The following is a 20,409-nucleotide window of genomic DNA, read 5'->3' on the forward strand; positions in this document are numbered from 1 at the left end:
TATTCTAAAAGCAGAGGTTCTAGGATTCTTTGAAATATTAGCTCACACAATTGACTACTCAACAGCTAAGAAGAATGGTTTCAACTGTTAACCAGGGCATAAAGGTTTCAGGAAACTGACTAATAAAATCTCCTCCCCTGATATCAAGACATGCAAAATGAAGACACCTACTGAGAAAAGTTAGCGTGACTTCAGTCTATTTCACCTGGGCAGAAGACAGTGCCATTTAATCAGTTTGTTCTAATCATCTTAAAAGAAAGCAAGGCATAACACAAAGAACTGTTAAAAATGACGCTGTAGAGATAGAAAAGATAATGCCAGCCAGGGTCATTTCTATTTGGAATCTGTATTCTTCTCCAGCAATATCTCTATTCAGACACTAGCACTGGGCAGATATGTTCAAATACTGATTTTCCTTCAAATTCATCTCATCCTGGATTCTAGTCACCCAATTAAAACTGAAATTAGAAATAATGTGAATCAAAGACCATTCTGCAGAAATTCTAGGTTTACAGCTCAATTTGAATCACCAGTTTTAGAAGGCACAGACTGTATATTTCTAAAAAATGAAAGGAGCTTTAGAGATCAGCTTCTTTAATCCTTTCATTACAGAGATGAGAAAACTGTAACCTGATAGTGTTGACACATCTGTCCAGAGCTGTGCTGTCCAACACCACAGCCACTAGACACAGGTGACTATTTAAACTTAGTCAAAGTTAAAATAAAAATTCAGTTCTTCAGTCTGTTAGCCACATTTCAAATGTTCAATAACCACATGTGGCTAGTGGTTACCATAATGGGCGGTGCAGACCCTGAATGCTTCCCCACTGCAGAAAGCTCTGTTGGACAGTGCTGGTCCAGGATCACCCTCCCTAGCCAAAGTCAGGTCTCCTGACCTGCATTCTCCTCCATTTCTCCTGGACCATATTAAGTATGGCCAACTATGCAGAAACATTTGAGATAGCCGGCCTTCATCCTTTCCTACCAATCTCTGCCAAATTTTTCCCATTTAAAAAAGAAAAGCATCCAGTCTGATGGCTCTGATGAAAATTTAAAATAAATAAAAATTTCTTAAAAAGAAAAGTAAGTTTAATATTTTTAATGAAAACCCTCTAACATGGCATATATATAAAGCCATCATCTGAGAGTCCTAAACCTAACAGGAAGGAATATAAAGGTTTAGAGTCCAAATGTCTGCTATCCAGTTCCCCCTCAGTCACTTATTAGTTCCAGGGCCTGGATACATCAACTAAAGTTTCACCAAGGTGTAATTACCTCAAGTGTAAAATAGGAATACTACTATTTGTCTGTCTCCACATCACTGGGTAGGAAGGAAGGATCACATGAGCTGATCTATGTAAAAGTATATGTGGAATGTATGTGAATCCTACAAGCCTGTTAACGTGGGAACTAGAAGGCATTTTACCAATGTTTATTTTTTGTAAAAGGCTTCATACAAATATGTGCATCTTGTTATAATCACATTTAACTTTCTACCTCCTATAAATGGATAATGGGAATCTGAAAATATGAATAAAAAGCAACAATTAAGGAGAAAACAGAAAGCAAAGCCCAAATGAGGATCCACAAAAACAGTACAATCCTCCTCAAACATAAAAGAACCATCAAGAATCCTGCTGAGAGGCATTAACAGTGGCAAGAGACTTTGATGAACATCCAGACCAATCCTCTCACAACACAGACAGAGAAACTGAGGCTCAGAGGTTAAGTTTATTTGTCCATTCAACTAGTTAACAGAGCAAAGCCTACAATACAAGTCTTCTGATTTTTTTTTTTTTTTTTTTTTTTTTTGAGACAGGGTCTCACTCTGTCACTCAGGCTGGAGTGCAAGTGGCATGATCACAGTTCACTGCAGCCTTGACCTCCCACGCTCAAGCAATCCTTCCACCTCAGCCTTCTGAGTAGCAGGGACCACAGGCACACGCCACCACGCCCCTCTAATTCTTTTGATTTTTGGTAGAGACAAGGTCTTGCTATATCGCCCATGCTGGTCTCAAACTCCTGGCCTCAAGCGATTCTCCCACCTTGGCCTCCCCAAGTGCTGGGATTACAGGCCTAAGCCACCGCACCAGCCCCTCCTCTGACTTCTTGTCTCATGTTCTTCCCCACCCCACAGCCTCTCCTATGAATCTTTGCCTTGGCTTTTTTTCTTTCGTACCACTTTCCATGTTTTAGCATCCAAGTAACTTAATAACATAACTTTTTCTTGCAGTTAAAAATTGTTTATTTGGCCGGGCACAGTGGCTCATGCCTGTAATTCCAGCACTTTGGGAGGCTAAGGTAGGCAGATCACAAAGTCAAAAGATAGAGACCATACTGGCCAACATGGTGAAACCATGTCTCTCCTAAAAATACAAAAATTAGCCAGGCTTGGGAGCACACACTTGTAGTCCCAGCTACTCGAGAGGCTGAGGCAGGAGAACTGCTTGAACCCGGGAGGCGGAGGTTGTAGTGAGCCAAGATCATGCCACTGCACTACAGCCTGGACAACAAAGCGAGACTCCGTCTCAAAAAAAAAAAAAAAGGTTTATTCATTCATACACTCATTCAACAAACACACACTGTTACTGTTCACAATTGAGTCCAGTGGGAGAGAGAAGAAAGTGAATGAATAGTTTCATAACAATGTGATAAGTGCAGCACTGGAGGAATGCAGTAGACTAAGGGCTCCTATGCAACCTGAGGGGTGGGAATGACTTGGAATAGGAGTCATCCAAGCTGGGGGGATGGAGAAAATAAGGCAGTGAGTTAGGGCAGCAATGAAATTCATAAATATAAATCTATTTCGATATTCTTTTTTCTTTGGTAGCCTTAAATACACCAAATATAAAATAGAGTTCAATAAACAAGTAGAGTCATCAATTAGCACTTTTTAGCAAATAAAATAAGTAGATTCAAAGTTTTAAGAATGAAAGGTAAAGAACTAATCTCAGAGCCAGGCACTGTGACACACCTGTAGGTCCAGCTACACAGAAGCCTCAGCCAGGAGGAGCACTTGACCCCAGGGAGTTCCCAGCTTGGGCAACGTAGCAAGACCCCAGCACATAAAAAAATATATAATTAATCTCACCTTCTAAACAGAGAAAAATGAGTTGAAAAAAGTTATGATGTGACTACCTCAGATTTCCTACAAATGTAGGACAGTTCCCTCTGAGAGAGCTTATTTGGTGGCAGGACCTAATTCAATATGAGGTGGAAATATCAAAGAGAAAATGAAATAAAAACTAAATGGGCCCCTCCACCAACAAAAAATTAAAGATTATTGCCAGTGGGAGGTCACCATTGAGAATAAAAGACGTAGAACAAACCAAAAAAAGAAGCTCTCAAACTAAGGAGGTGAAAAAAAGAAATCAAACGGGAAACCTGAGGGTCTATGTGCACAGTCTTGGTCTTCCCCCACACAACAAAATCTAGGGCCACTTTAGGGTTCTATGCCCTTTTGTTCCTAACTCGACATTGCCCACTTCTGGCCAGAATGTAAAGCAACCCCCAACCCAGCATCTAAACCTACCTGGACCTCTGCTGCCCCCCAATGACTGGAAAGAAACTAGGTTTTTTAACACAGGTATCAGTAGCTTCTTCCCCCAAACTCAACTCCTTATGTTTTGTAGTAGTCTCTCAACACATGAAACATACAATCCACTAGGTGGCAGCAAAGCCCACAGAATAACATCAAGATCCCCTTCCCGAGGAAATTTTCTAGATTACTATACTTTAACTGAATTCGAAAAGCCAACACAATTTCATGTTTGTAAATAGTGCTGCCAGTCAGAGTATAAAATGTTCTGCCCAACCCTGTAGCCCCCTTGTTCCAGCTAGGATCAAACACTGAATTTTTTAAGACTTGTGAGAGAATGGTCTCCATTATAAAAACAAAACAATGCTAACAAGGCACAGGCATTTGGCAACTATCTCCCTGGGAGCTGAGCACATTTTCAAGCAAGGTTTTGTCCCTTTGGGCCCAGTTCACCCTTCCTTCTGATCCAGGGCCCAATTCATCAGGAACTTTAATTCTCAAACTGTGATCCAATACAGTTCTGTCCTTCTTTTCCTCATTACCCTTCAGAACACCTGAGATGGACTGAGATTTTTTTTTTTTTTTAAAAAAAGAGTTTCACAGGCCAGGTGCAGTGGCTCACGCCTGTAATCCTAGCACTTTGGGAGGCCAAGGCGAGTGGATCACGAGGTCAGGAGTTCAACACCAGCCTGGCCAACAGAGTGAAACCCCATCTCTACTAAAAATACAAAAACTAGCCGGGCAAGTGCCTGTAGTCCCAGCTACTCGGGGAGGCTGAGGCAGGAGAATTGCTTGAACCCGGGAGGCAGGGTTGCAGTGAGCCAAGACTGCACCACTGCACTCTAGCCTGGGCAAGAGAGTAAGACTCTGTCTCAAAAAAAAAAAAAAAAAAAGAATTTCACAAAGAAACACAGAAGAACAAACATGGAAAAAACTAAAGTATATACATTTTTAAATACTGAAATCCACTGAGCTTCTTTCTGTCATGGATTCATTCAAAAATATGCCGCCACCTACACATCAAAAACTGATCATTTCAGGTGTGCATGGATTTCTGGGGGTCAGAAGCTCACTGGGAGCATTTTTGCTTTTGTATTTTCATTTGTATAGTCTAAAAAATAAAAAATATTGAGTCTTTCTTGATCACCTGGATAGATACATTAGTTATAAGATTTCTACCAAGGGGCTCTTTTTTTTTTTTTTTTTTTAGAAAACAGAGTCTTACTCTTGCCAGGCTGGAGTGCAATGGTGCAACTTGGGCTCACTGCAACCTCCGCCTCATGGGTTCAAACGATTCTCCTGCCTCAGCCTCCCGAGTAGCTGGGATTACAGGCACCGGCCACCACGTCCAGCTAATTTTTGTCTTTTTAGTAGAGATGAGGTTTCACCATGTTGGCCAGGCTGGTCTCGAACTCCTGACCTCAGGTGATCCACCCGCCTCGGCCTCCCAAAGTGCTGGGATTACAGGCGTGAGCCACCGCGCTCAGCCATCCTAGCCAGGCTCTCTCAACTTCAGTTCCTCATCTGTAAATGAGAACAGCAGGCCTATCCTCATGAAATTATTCTGAAAATAAAATGATATAGAACAAGAAGTACTTAAAGCACAGCACTCATTATCTGTTAACTTCCTTACTTCCCCTTGAATTATTTATTTTTTTAACCCAATGCCATTTTCTTTTGACCTGCTTCTTTCAGAGTAGTTTAGAGTTTGTCACCCCCAAATTCATGTAAGATCAGCTATATTACAGAATTTTTTTTTAATATCAAACTCTCAACTTAGTTGGAAAATATAAAGACATTCAATCTGTTTTGTTCTACCTTCTGAGTTGGTATAAATATTGAGAATTTACTTGGAACTATTTTTAAAGTGCTGTGGCACAGTGCACATATAGCTGAGTTAGAAGCACATAAAAGGAGCAAATAAATGTATATTTTTAAAAACTGAGAGCAGGACAGTATAGTATAATTCAAATGAAGGATCTCTATGAAAAACAATCTGGGCAATCCCCCAGAGAGAAAGATTTTTCTATGAACATACTCTCCATAGAAAGATTTAACACTACAATCTGGGATTGAGGATTTTGCTGTGCTTTGGGCCCATAATTCCCAGCTGAGCAGGTGGTCCTAGGTTGTTAATATGGTCTGCAGTACACAGTTTCTGCTGAGACTGCTTTTTTGTCTCTGCTTTTGTCATAATTTTGAAATACTAAGCTCTCTGCAGTAGAGTCCTCCTCCAATCATGACAGCCCTAAGAAATAATTTTCCATGATTTGGTATCTCCCTGAGCCTAGAAAACATCCTTGAAATGTTTGCTGTTGTCCCCTTCCTAAGTACACACCATGACTCATCCAGAAAAAAAGAACTTCAGAAATCTAGAGTAAGCAATCAGAAGACATGACCTTTCCAGAAGGCTCTATCAGGAAGCCCAAGGGTTACTCATATTTGCAAGCGTGAGAAGATCAATGTTGGTGGGTCAGTTTTCTACCTGCATTCAAGGTTATCCACTGGTAACAGTTCATTGTAACTGGCAATAGCTGTTATCCATTGCTCAGATAACTCATCTGCTGTCCCTGCTCCCAGATGGTACAGCTGCTCTCTTCTCTGGATTTTCGCAGCACTTTGTTCAAACCTATAGCGAGGCCCTAACTGGGCTGTATTTTAACTGTTATGTTTACATATTCTCCCCTACTAGACTGTACATGTCTTGAAGGCAGAAGCCACACTTTTGGGTTGTTTTTTTTTTTTAATTGAGATAGGGTCTTGCTATGTTGCCCATGCTGGTCTCAAATTCTTGAGCTCAAGCAATCCGCCCACCTCGCCTTCCCAAAGTCCTGGGATTACAGGCATGAACCACCACGCCCAGCCAACAATATTGTTTATATTCCCAACAAGAAGACATTGGCTGGCACATAGAAGGGGAGGGAGGAAGAGAGGAAGAGGATAACTCAAGTCTTAATCAGGTCTTTAAGGAGTTAAATCGTATTAAAATAACAGAACAAAGTGGTTCTTAAAAGTTTTTCACTGTTGGGAGGCCAAGGCGGGCGGATCACCAGGTCAGGAGATCGAGATCATCCTAACTCGGTGAAACCCCGTCTCTACTAAAAATACAAAAAATTAGCAGGGCGTGGTGGCGGGCGCCTGTAGTCCCAGCTACTCGGGAGGCTGAGGCAGGAGAATGGCGTGAACTCGGGAGGCAGAGTTGCAGTGAGCCGAGATCGCACCACTGCACTCCAGCCTGGGTAACAGAGCGAGACTCCATCTCAAGAAAAAAAAAAAAAAAAGAGAGAGAAAAAAAAGTTTTTCACTGAAATAAACCTCACTGTCAACTTACCACTACCAAAATGATACCTTACCTGAACTAACAGAACTGTTTTTGAGGCAGTATCAAAGGAAAGGATTTATGTAACATATTATAAGTAAATGACTAATTCATGTCAGAAAAGGAAGTATAGTCACTGTCACATTATTGCATCCACTTTGCACATAGATGCTCTAACTCTTGTACGAGATTTCTGCTGATTAGTATAAAAATGACAGCTTTCCAAGTGGTGACAGAAAGAGGTTGGTCCTAGGATATCCTTCCCCCAAATAGGATGAGCTCTCCTAAGGTTCTCTTTTCTCTACCACCCAGAACATTACGTTTTGCAATGCAAAGGCAAAGATTGCATGCATTCATCAGTAAGCTACATGGGATACCAGAAGGAGTACGGGGCCAAGAACACCGCTAGACTAGGGCACTTCACCGCAAACACTTAACTATGTGGCCAGGGAAGGCCAATGGATTGTTCTAGGCCTCTGTTTTCTCATATATAAAGTAACAGTGTTGACATACGGTATGGAAAACAGCCATATATTTATTAAAGCTTTAGAACTCTGCTTGGGAGGGAGCAATGCAGGGGAGAGCATACCATATGTGATGAAGGCCAAGCAGAGAGGCCTTTTCAACTTCTGTCCATCAAAAAAAACTCCAATTCTACTTCTGCTTTATATACCAAGATTCTTTTTGTAAGAGTTTGTTTGGGAGAAGGGAGACAGAACTCTACTGCTAAAAAAGCGAAAATGGCAAACGAACCAAGCAGCATCCCATCTTATATTTTAAAGTCTTCTCCCAAGTTAACCCAATTTCCCCATTTATTTCTACCTTAAGGCACATATTAGCAAATGCCCACAGTCATTCATTCAACATACACTGGATGCTATCAAATTTAAGTGCTATGAAAACAATGGTCCAGCATTTAAAGTCATCTGAGATCAAAATCAGAAAAAAATTAACTAACAAATCTAAAGGCAAAACCTACCATTTATGTCTCTTCCAAAATCTCCGAGTTATTTTCATGGAGTTATTGGTACAGAAATTATTGTACTAGCTACAAACATTAATTTTCTGTTACCTTAATGATTTGAAGAACAGAAAGACAAGGCAATGACCAAGAGCAGTAGCACTGATGAATTATGATGATATTAATGCATACTTTGCAGACCAATGGAAAATTCTGCAAATGTCAATAGCAGTATGGGAGCCTGGCCAACCATGATCAAAACCAGTCCCATCCAATTTCTCTTCCTAAAATCAACATTATAGGACAAGGACTATGATCATCACTTACATTCTTTTAGTCTCCTACTCCTCAATTAAGTAAATGAGAATGATTCAGCCAACAAAGTTCATGACAACAAGGTGCAGGATGGTGCTGGCAAAGAGAAAATCAGCAAAGGCTCGCTCTGGGGAGATGCCTTGGAAATCCGCTTTGTTCTGTGGGTTGATCTGTATTCTCAGGCAAACTGCACAAGAAGCAAAACACAAAAAAATGATTATATAGAAGTATAAAATAAATATGCTAATGAACACAGACATACCCGAGGACCCAACAATTCTACTGTAACAGAAATGAATGCATACATACATCAAAGGGCATACACAGAAATGATACCCAGATAGCCCCAAACTGGAAACAATCTAATGTCTATCAACAGTAAAATGGATAAATTATGGCATATACAAACAATAGAATATTATACTGCAATGAAAAAGAACTTCTGCTATACACAAAAATGGATGAATTGCACAAGTAAGTTGGGCAACACAATCAAAACTTTATTTTTTGGGGAGTCGGGGACAGAGTCTCGCTCTGTCACCCAGGCTGGAATGCAGTGGCATGATCTCGGCTCACTGCAATCTCCACCTGCCGGGTTCAAGCAATTCTCCTGCCTCAGCCTCCCAAGTAGCCGGGACTACAGGCATGCGCCACCATGCCCGGCTAATTTTTTGTATTTTTAGTAGCGACGGGGTTTCACCATGCTGACCAGGCTGGTCTCGAACTCCTGACCTTGTGATCCACCTGCCTCGGCTTCCCAAAGTGCTGGGATTACAGGCATGAGCCACCGTGCCCGGACAAAACTTAAAAAATACACACTGGCTAGCCAAACCAGCTGGAACCTGGCAGGTACCCAGAGGAAGCCAAAGACAGAAAAGCCCAGCTCCCACACAGAGACCACAGGGCAGAGCCTAAGTGTATATGCTGGGGGAACAAATGTACCCCCTCAATTAGATGAGGAATATTCTGGGATGCAGCCACACAGAGCCACTGAGAACTCGGCAGGAGACAGGGTCTGGTTGTGCTGCCCAGGCTGGACTGGAACCCAAGCGATCCTCCCACCTCAGCCTCCTGAGCAGCTGGGACCACAGGCACGGGTGAACACATCTGCCTAGCTCCATGGTATTTTTAGTGTGACCTTCTATTTATGGATAATGATTCAGGTTTTCCATTATAAGTTTATTTTAAAAATACATTTACTACAGTTAAAAAATGAATCAATTTAATTGCTTTGTTTTCTAAGAAACACACAAAAACCCTCGTATACAAAATCAAATGATTTTCAATCAAAGTGACAAAACCACTCAATGGGGAAACAGTCTTCTCAACCAACGATGCTGGGAAAACTGGATATCCACAGGCAAAAGAATGAAGCTGGACCCTTACCTTATACCATATACTACAAAAATTAACTCGAAACGGATCAAAGACCTAAATCCGAAACGGATAAAGACCAAAAACTAAAAAACTCTTAGAAGAAAACAGAGCAAAAGTTTTATGGCATTGGATTTAGCAATGATTTATTGGATATGACACCAAAAGTACAGTCAACAAAGTAAAAATAGATAAATTGGACTATATCAAAGTTTAAAACTTCTGTGATAAAGGTACAATAAAGGGCACAATAGTGAAAAGGCACCTACGGAATGGGGAAAAATATTTGCAAATCACATATCTGATAAAGGGTTAATATCAGAATATATTAAAGTACCCCTACAATGCAATTAACAACAAAATAATAACCAGATTTTAAAATGGGCAAAGGACTTGAATAGACATTTCCCCAAAGAAGATATAGGAATGGCCAACAAGCATATGAAAAGATGCTCAACGTCACTAATCACTAGGGCAATACAAATCAAAATTACAATGAGATATCACCTCACATCTATTAGGATGTCTAGTATCAAAAAAACAAGAGTTGGCAAGAATGCAGAGAAACTGAAACCCTTGTGCACTAACGAGTGGGAAAATCAAATAGGGTAGCCAGTGTGAAAAACAGTATTGCGTTTCCTCAAAAAAATTAAAAACAGAATTGCCATATCATATAATCCAGCAATTCCACTTCTGGGTACGTATCCAAAAGAAGTGAAAGCAGGATCTCGGCCAGGCACGGTGGTTCACACCTGCAATCCCAACACTTTGGGAGGCTGAACCAGGCGGATCACCCGAGGTCAGGAGTTCGAGACCAGCCTGGCCAACATGGTGAAACTCCGTCTCTACTAAAAATACAAAAATTAGCTGGGCGTGGTGGTAGGCGCCTGTAATCCCAGCTACTCGAGAAGCTGAGGCAGGAGAATCGCTTGAACCCAGGAGGTGGAGGCTGCAGTGAGCCGACATCACTCCGTCGCACTCCAGCCTAGGTGACAAGAGAGAAACTCCATCTGGGTGGTTGGGAGGGTGGGGGATGGAACCAGGCTCTCAAGCAATATTTGCACACCCATGTTCATAGCAGCATTAGTCACAATAGCCAAAAGGTGAGAGCAGCCCAAGTGTCAGCAGAAGAATGGATAAGCAAAGTGTGATGTATACATACAATGGAATACTCAGCCTTAAAAGGAAGGAAATTCTGATACCTGCTACAACATGGCTGAATCTTGAGGGCATTATTTTAAGTGACATAAGCCATGACAAAGGGACAAATACCATGTGGTTTCACTTATATGACATCAAGAGTAGTCAAACTCCTAGAAACAGAAAGTGGAATGGTAGATGCCAGGGACTGACAGAGAGGAGGATGAGGAGTTATTGTTTAATGGGAACTGAATTTCAGTTGCGGAAGACAAAAAAGTTCTGGATATGGATAGTGATGATGATTTTACAGCAATGTACATGTACTCAATGCCACAGAACTATACACTTAAAAATGGTTAAAATGGTAAATTTTGTCATGTTTTATCTTGACTAAAAACAAACAAACAAAAGGCCAGGCACGGTGGCTCACGCCTGTAATCCCAGCACTTTGGGAGGCCGAGGCAGGCAGATCACCTGAGGTCGGGAGTTCAAGACCAGCCTGACCAACATGGAGAAACCCCTTGTCTACTAAAAATACAAAATTAGCCGGGCATGGTGGCGCATGCCTGTGATCCCAGCTGCTTGGGAGGCTGAGGCAATGAGGCAGGAGAATCAGTGGAGGTGGAGGTGGAGGTGAGCCAAGATCGTGCCATTGCACTCCAGCATGGGCAACAAGAGCGATACTCCATCTAAAAAAAAAAAAATTAAAAAATAAAACAAGGGCCAGGCACGGTGGCTCACTCCTGTAATCCCCACACTTTGGGAGGCCAAGGTGAGCGGATCACCTAAGGTCAGGAGTTCAAGACCAGCCTGGCCAACATGGTGAAACCCCATCCCTAATAAAAACTACAGAAATTAGCTGGGCATGGTGGCACGCACCTGTAATCCCAGCTACTCAGGAGGCTGAGGCAGGAGAATTTGCTTAAACTCAGGGGGTGGAGGTTGCAGTGAGCCGAGATTGCGCCACTGCACTCCATCCTGGGCAAGAGAGACTCCGTCTCAAAACAAAAAAGTATATGCTATATGATTCCATGTACAAAAAGCTTAAAACTTGGTAAAACCAATCTATGGCAAGATAGTGGTTTTTATCTTTCACAGGGAGAGGATAACTGGGAAGATGCAAGGAGGCGCCTATGGTGCTGGTAATGTCCTGCATCTTGATCTGGATAGTGGTTAGACAGGTAAATTTAAAAATTCATCAAGTTGTACAATTAAATTTCGCACTCTGTTAAAGGAAAAAAAATATTACTTCTCAGAGTTACACTGAAACCTAGAGGCTTTCTCAGAGAAAAAAAATATATAACAAAAAAACCCACAAAGCTCTCTTATCTGCTGATTTAAAGGTTTCTAATTATACCTAGATGGGGATGCACTTGAGGCAACAACAAAGGGTCCGGGCTGAATGATAAAAAGTTATAAAAATGTGAATTATTTTCTAATAGAATATTCATTTAATGGGTAGCAGAGTTTATAAAGACAGCACGCTCATTCTTGAGAACCTCACAGTTGTCGATAAACTATCTTTGATCTCGAAGTTCTAGCAGCTGCTTATTTGTCTCAAAAAAGGCAGAAGACCTAAGAGAGATAATTCATGAGAACTCTCCACTGCCACACTCTATCCCCTTGAAGATTCTTACAGTCACCATTGACAAAAAAAAAAAAAAAAAAACAGGCAGTTCCAGGAATACACTCTTCCAAAGTATCTTTATGCCTGTGATAAATTATTACACTGCTTAAGAAAACCTAAACTCGCTTCAGGCTAGCATCATCGCATCATTAACTAAGAAAAACCAACAAACAAATCTAATCCAAAGGCCAGAAAACTATCAGACTAGTTCTCCAGAGCCTGTCACCATGGCAACAGTTTTCATTATGCTTAAACATGTAAACACCATGGAAGCACCATTGATCCTTTCAAGTATCCAGACCCTTAAAAATATTAAAGACAATGACTGAAGCAAGGGTAACCAGTAAACCCCTGCTGTAGAAAGTACAGATTCATTCATCCACTTGGGAGAGCAACTAGCAATATCCATTAATATTTAAAATGATTTTACCTTTTGACAAAGGAATTTATCTTACAGAACAAAGACATTCTGAAAGTATGTTTGTAAAGTTGAAAAAAAAATTAAAACAGTCTAAACATCAAGGGGATTAAACTATACAACTGACATGCAATGAAATCCCATGCAATTATTCAAAAGAATAAGGTAAATTCTCTGTACATTGACAGCAAACATATCTAAGACTTATTAAGTGAAAAAAAGCCAATTCTTTTTTTTTTTTGAGACAGGGTCTCACTCCATCGCCCAGGCTGGAGTGCAGTGGTGCAATCATGGCTCCCTGCAGCCTCGACCTCCTGGGCTCAAACAATCCTCCCACCTCAGCCCCCTGAGTAGCTGAGACAACAGTCATGCACCACCATGCCTAGCTAATTTTTTTGTTTGTTTGTTTTTGGTAAAGACAAGGTCTCCCTATGTTGCCCAGCAATCCTCCCGCCTCTGCTTGCCTAAGGGTAGTGATTACAGACATGAGGCCCCACACCCAGCCCATTTCTAATTTCACTTGGCCAGGGGATGGTGGCTCACAACTGTAACCCCAGCATGTTGTGAAACCAAGGTGGGAGGATCGCTTGAGCCCAAGAGCTTGAGACCAGCCTGGGAAAGATAGGGAGACCCTGTCTCTACAAAAAAAAACGTTTTAATTAGCCACGTGTGGTAGCACACACCTATGGCCCCAGCTACTCGGGAGGCTGAGATGGGAAGATTGCTTGAGCCCAGGAGGTACAGGTTGCAGGCTGCAGTGAGCCACAGTCATGCCACCGCACTCTGGCCTGGGAGACAAATCAAGACCGTCTCAAAAAAAAAGTAAAATATTTTATTTACATATAATGATATACATAATTATCTTGTCATTTCAGTTAGAATCTAGAAAAAAATCTGAAGAAATAGAAAACTATTAATAGTGGTCATTGGAGTAAAGAACACGGTGTTGAGTTTTGAGGAAATATGAGGGAAAAAAAGAAAAATTATCCATGAAGGTGGATAAGGTAATAAATTGATGTTATTATTATTGTGATCATGGTAACCAGATTATTTCAATGAAAACATATGAATCAGAGTCCCACAAAGTTGGAAAGGACCTCAGAGGTCATAAACACCAACACCCCATTTGATGTATACAATGCCCAAGAGGTGGTAGCGGGTGGCCATGCTTGGGGAGGCGTACTAATCACGTGGGAAGCTTTCCAAAGTATACTCACCACTTACAGAATCTGGTAAGCCACCTCCAGATGGAGAATTATCAACTTTCCAGAGCCTGTGTTACTGATAAGGATATCACATCTCTCAGATGCATTGGAAACAAAAAAGGCAAAAAAAAAAAGCCTGTTCAAAATGCTCCACTACCAATGATCCTTCAGTCTCTCCCTGGGCACTTCCAAAGATGGAAATTTACTACCTCTTCAAGCACTCTGTTCCATTTTAGCAATTCTGATTTACTCTATCCCCTTAAATGTCCATTTATTCCATAAAATATTTACTAAACATCTACTACATGACAAGCATCATTTCAGGTGCTAGGAATATGGCACAGAACAAAACAGTCTGGCTCTCAAGGAACTTACACTCCTATGGAGAGAAACATATAATCAATAAGTTAACAAATAAACCAGGAACTACTAGATAGAGATATGTACTATGAAGAAAATAAAACAGGATAATAAAGAGTGACTGGGAAGCTTTTCTTAAATTCAATCATAACAGAAGGTCTCTTTAAGAGCTTGCTATTTAAGACCAATATTTGAAAGATAAGGACAACCATGTAAAAATTTGGGGGCAGAGCATTCTAGACAGTAAGAACAATCTTGACATGTTATAAACACAAGGACAGACACCAGGCATGGTGTCTCACACCCGTAATCCCAGCACTTTGGGAGGTCGAAGCGGGTGGATAACCTGAGGTCGGGAGTTCGAGACCAGCCTGACCAACATGGAGAAACCCCGTCTCTACTAAAAATACAAAAAATTAGCCGGGCTTGGTGGTGCATGCCTGTAATCCCAGCTACTCGGGAGGCTGAGGCAGAAGAACCGCTTGAACCCGGGAGGCGGAAGTTGCAGTAAGCCGAGATCGTGCCACTGCACTCCAGCCTGGGCAACAAGAGCGAAACTCCACCTCAAAAAAAAAAAAAAAAATCAAGGACAGACCAACAAGACTATAGTGATCAAGGGGAAGGACACAAGGGCCAAATCCTGAGGGGCATGGTAAGCCTCAGAAAACAGTATGGATTCAGTTATAAGAGCGGTGGAACAGTATAATGGTTCGCAAGGTTAAAAAGATGCAGAAGGCCGGGCGCAGTGGCTCACGCCTGTAATCCCAGCACTTTGGGAGGCCGAGGTGGGTGGATCACGAGGTCAGGAATTCAAGACCAGCCTGGTCAAGAAGGTGAAACCCCATCTCTACTAAAAATAAAATACAAAAAATTAGCCGGGTGCAGTGGCAGGCTCCTGGAATCCCAGCTACTAGGGAGGCTGAGGCAGGAGAATCGCTTGAACTCCGAGGGCGGAGGTTGCAGTGAGCTGAGATCGCGCCACTGCACTCCAGCCTGGCGACAGAGTGAGGCTGCGTCTCAAAAAAATAAAAATAGGCCGGGCGCAGTGGCTCACACCTGTAATCCCAGCACTTTGGGAAGCCACGGCGGGCGGATCACGAGGTCAGGAGATTGAGACCATCCTGGCTAACATGGTGAAACCCATCTCCACTAAAAAATACAAAAAAAAAAAAATTAGCCAGTCATTGTGGCGGGCGCCTGTAGTCCCAGCTACTCGGGAGGCTGAGGCAGGAGAATGGCGTGAACCCGGGAGACGGAGCTTGCAGTGAGCCGAGATCGCACCACTGCACTCCAGCCTGGGCGACAGAGCGAGACTCCGTCTCTAAAATATAAAAAATAAAAAGAAGCAGAAGAATTACTTAGGACCCAAAGAGCTCAGGGGAATGGTAGTAAAAATGGACAGAAATAAAGACATACAGGCTATATTTTGGAGAAGACAGAGCTTGCTGATGAAACAGATGCAGGAGATAAGAGAAATCAAGGGACCCAGGAAACTTAAATTTCTTCATTTAAAAACACAACCGGCCGGGCGTGGTGGCTCACGCCTGTAATCCCAGCACTTTGGGAGGCCGAGGTGGGTGAATCACCTGAGGTCAGGAGTTCGTGACCAGCCTGGCCAACATGGCGAAACCTCGTCTCTACTAAAAATACAAAAATTAGCCGGGCATTGGGGAGCGTGCCTGTAATCCCAGCTACTCAGGAGGCTGAGGCAGGAGAATCGCTTAAACCCGAGAGATGGAGGTTGCAGTGAGCCAAGATTGTGCCACTGCACTCCAGCCTGGGTGACAGAGTGAGACTATGTCTCAAAAAAAAAAAAAAACCACAACCAACGCTGACACCATGTACTAACTGGTGAAGAGGCAGATGGCTGGATGAGCAGGTTTGATCTTGGACGTGTTAAGTTCAAGGTACATATCAGACATCAAGTGAAGACATCAAGTTGGCAACTGGATTTACTAATTTGGAATTCGGGGGACAGTTCAAAACTAAAAATATAAAGCAGTAGTTGTAGGTATACAGGTGTTATTTAAGTTTATCTATTTAAAAAAAATACAAAGTGAAGGTATCTACAACCATGCTCTCAGTCAGAGAAGCGCCCAGCACAAAACAGCAGAAAGGAAAAAGCAGTGAGGTGAGACAGAACAAGCAGGAGAGTGTGGTATTCAAGAAGAAACTTTCCTTTTACACAGAAGCCAATACCTACATTAAATGCTAAACGTTGCAACATGGCAAGAGTAGTTTCAGTGAAGTAGTTCAGTGAAGTAGTGAGGACAGACCAATACCAAGAGTGGGTTAAGGAATGAATAGTTAAGGGAGTAAGTAGGAACTTTAATTATTCTTTCAAGAAATTCTGTAATGATGGAAAGGAAATGGGATGGTAGCTAGAAGATTATCTGTGGTCAAACGGATTTTGTTAAAATAGACAATATTAGAACATGTTTGTATGATGGGAATGATCCAGGAGAGAAACAGAAATTAATGACACAGAACAGAGGAATAATTGCAGAAGCGGAGTCCCTGAGTGAGCAAGGGAAGACTGGATCCTCTGCACAAGCAGAGCTTTCACAGGAAAGAGACACATCATCCACCATGAGAAGTCAGAGAGTATGGGTATAAAAGTAGGTGATCTGTTATGATTCAGTGGTGAAAAGATGAAGGAATTCTTATCTACTTCTTTTTTTTAGTGAAAAAATAAAAGCAAGATCATCTACTAAGAATAAAGGAAAAGAGGAAAAATAGAGTGATTTATGAAGCTTACTTTGGGAAGGTGAATATATAAGAGAAATATTATTGCAGGACCACTAGGCAGGGTTGGATGCACATTGTGTTCCCATTCTCACCAATAATTCTCCATCAGCACCATATCCATATTTACTTGTCTGTATTTCCCACTAATTACAAACTCTCTGAGAGTAGAAGCCACGTCTGCGTGCTTCACAGTTGAATTCCCAGCACCTTGGCAGAGAACCTAGCATATCATTGCTCAGTATTCCTGACATGACTATAGGCCTGCTCACCATTTAACATATACAGTGTTCAGCACTGAGGATGAAGAGATGAGAAGACAGCCCCGGCCCTCAAGGGCTCACCTTCCAGAGAGAAGGCAGACACCCAAATACAGCACAATGCCATATCTCTCTCACACACACACATACAAGGTGAAAAAGGAATACAGAGGAAAGACCTCAATCTGCTGGAGAGTCAGGGAAGGGTTCCAAAGGGCAATAAGCCAGGAATAATGGTGTGTGCCTATAGTCCTAGCTACTCAGGAGGCTGAGGCAGGACTGCTTGAGCCAAGGAGTTTGAGGCCAGCCTGGGCAACATAGCAAGACCTTGTTCTCTTTAAAAACAGTAACAAAATAAAAGGAAATTGCACTTGAGCTGAGAAGTCTAAAAAGTGAAGGAATTTTGAAGGCAGTCAAGCAAAGGCAAATAGTTTGACACATGAGAGTGTTCAGAGAATGACAAGTAGCTCAATACTGTTGGAGCAGAGTATAGAGGAGGCAGAGGCAAGAGATGAAGCTGCAGACAGCGAGGAAGCCAGATCATGAAAGAGCCTGTGTGTCAAAAAGAAAGTTTTAATTTTACTTTGGGAAACACAAACTGTACATGGGAGTGACACAATCAGATTTGCAAGTCAAATCAAGCCTGCAAACACAGTAGAAGATGGACTGGAAACCAGAGGCCGGAAGGCCAGTAAGGAGGATTACAGTAGTCTTCATAAGAGATATTGAGAGGCTAAAACAGAGGATGAAAAAGTAGCAATGATATGAAAGATATTTAGAAACAAGACTATCAGGCACATGGGTGGTAAACTTCTAATCTCTTGGATAACAGTTATGAGAGATAATATTAGGATCCACAGATCTGATGGATAATTCCAAAAGAAATGCTGGACCCCAGTCCACAACAGCCTAATAGCTCCCGTGAGACAGAAAACTCTGGACTAGGCCTCCTTGCCTTACAGATTCAAACCGGTTTTGAATTTGTAAACTAGGAAAAACAAAACTATTTTTTAAGACAAAATTACCTCATATAGATTAGAGAACAGAACAGATGAAAGTTGGGAAATGACTTAAAACTTGTTTCAAGACCAAAGACTTATTTTGAGGACAGTCTTAATGTTTTCTACTTATCCCTCCTAAATAGCACTTTAAATGAGCACAGCTTTCAGTTGGGCAAAAAAGGAAACTAAAGGGTTGCCAACCCTGGAATATAACTCTAAAAAAGGGACAGATGTCCTCTTCTAGAGATATTTAACTACAAGATAAACAGTCAGCTACTGAGGATGTTTGAAATCTGTCTCAAATAAGAAAAATATTCAACCTCTGAGGTCCTTTTAAAGCCAATATATTATGCTCTGATGATCCAAAACACACACAAAAAAAGATCTCTCAATGGCAACTTTCTACCTCTGGTTCCTTCTTGAAACCATGGTTAAGTCTCTCAGCTATGAGGGAATAGAAGAAAACAGACTATTTTCATACCATTAGGCCCAATAACAACAGGTTTTTTAAAGGTTTGGTAGCATTCTGAATTGGTTTAAAATGTACTGGTCAATTTCCAAAGAGCATATGCTAAACTAACACATGCAGAGGGAATAGAAGAGAATAGACTGCCAAAAAAAAAAAAATAGAGAAGATTAAAGAACATTTCCCTCCAATTCATTCTACATGCTAACACCAATTTTAAATCTTTTCCTTTCTTTAAAAAAGCACCGTCAGGGCCGGGTGTGGTGGCTCACGCCTGTAATCCCAGCACTTTAGGAGGCCGAGGTGGGCGAATCACGAGGTCAGGAGATCAAGACCATCCTGGCTAACACGATGAAACCCTGTCTCCACTAAAAATACAAAAACTTAGCTGGACGTGGTGGCAGGCGCCTGCAGTCCCAGCTACTCAGGAGGCTGAGGCAGGAGAATGACGTGAACCCAGGAGGCGGAGCTTGCAGTGAGCTGAGATGGCGCACTCCAGCCTGGGGGACAGAGCGAGACTCCGTCTCAAAAAAAAAAAAAAAAAAAAAAAAAAAAGCATCTTCAGAAGCTTTACTATTACCTACAGGATAAAGTCCAAATTCCTGGCCGGGCACAGTGACTCACACCTGTAATCCCAGCACTTTGGGAGGCAGAGGCAGGCGGATCACCTGAGGTCAGGAGTTTGAGACCAGCCTGACCAACATGGAGAAACTCCGTCTCTACTAAAAATACAAAATTCGCCGGGCGTGGTGGCACACGCCTGTAATCCCAGCTACTTGGGAGGCTGAGGCAGGAGAATTGCTTAAACCTGGGAGACAGAGGTTGCAGTGAACCAAGATCGCCATTGCACTCCAGCCTGAGAAAAAAGAGCAAAACTCCATCTCAAAAAAAGTCCAAATTCCTTGGCCTGGCATTCAAACATCTAGCACCCAGCACTACCTAATCCTTCAACAGTATCTCCTACATTTCCCTCTCCCAGCTCACTGGACTCCTCCGTTCTCTTGCAACAGGAAACTCCACAGGAAAGTTAGAAACCCCAGCACCATAAAAAGGAACAAGGCTACCTTTGCCAACAATCAAAACAAAGGATAAGCGTCCAAATTTCCCATTAAAAGCAGTCTCCAGTTGATGATCTAGGCTAACAAATGGCAGAAGAGGCAGGATTTAGGAAAGTCAATGCTGTCAAAAGAAGGGTAAATCATACCCTTCTGTGGCAACTAAGAATTATCATGAATCCCTTCTTTTCCTGAAGTTGCTTTCATTTCTATAGCTCTATTATCTGTTATCTAACAGATCTGGAAATCCTAATCCCCCTTATTGGCCCCATTACTAATATGCCCTTTTACTAGGTTTTTCTTCAATGACAAGCCACCTAGTTCCCATTGGAGAGGAGAAAGGCAGTCCAGTCTGCCAATTCAATTTCAGCCACAACGGGCTCAAAAACAGATCTTGGCATAAGCGAAAGTCATTTGCTCAAAAAACCTTCTGGCTTTATTACACTGATAATCTATAACTCTAGTCCATGCCCACTCTTCAGCAAACCACATTCTTCAAAGCATCCATGAAAAATCATTCTAAACCCTAGAGGCTTATGAAGGCAGGGTGACTTCTACATGGAGAAGGCATCTTTTTTAAAATCAGCTTTCAGACCCTGCCTTGCTCCTACTCTTCCAGACCTGG

At 41.9% G+C, this 20,409-nt stretch overlaps 1 protein-coding gene across 1 annotated transcript in view; it reads right to left on the reverse strand.

Moving 5' to 3' along the window:
• Nucleotides 1-20,409, reverse strand: part of DAD1 (defender against cell death 1) — a 31,736-nt gene that overhangs the window by 2,082 nt on the left and 9,245 nt on the right. The window contains exon 2 of the mRNA XM_509838.8: nt 8,146-8,320. Coding sequence (XP_509838.2) covers nt 8,190-8,320 — 131 coding nt within the window. The 3' untranslated portion in view covers nt 8,146-8,189. The remainder of the gene's footprint in view (nt 1-8,145; nt 8,321-20,409) is intronic.

This window comes from Pan troglodytes, chromosome 15, assembly GCF_028858775.2.
Source record: "Pan troglodytes isolate AG18354 chromosome 15, NHGRI_mPanTro3-v2.0_pri, whole genome shotgun sequence".
Classification (NCBI taxonomy): domain Eukaryota; kingdom Metazoa; phylum Chordata; class Mammalia; order Primates; family Hominidae; genus Pan; species Pan troglodytes.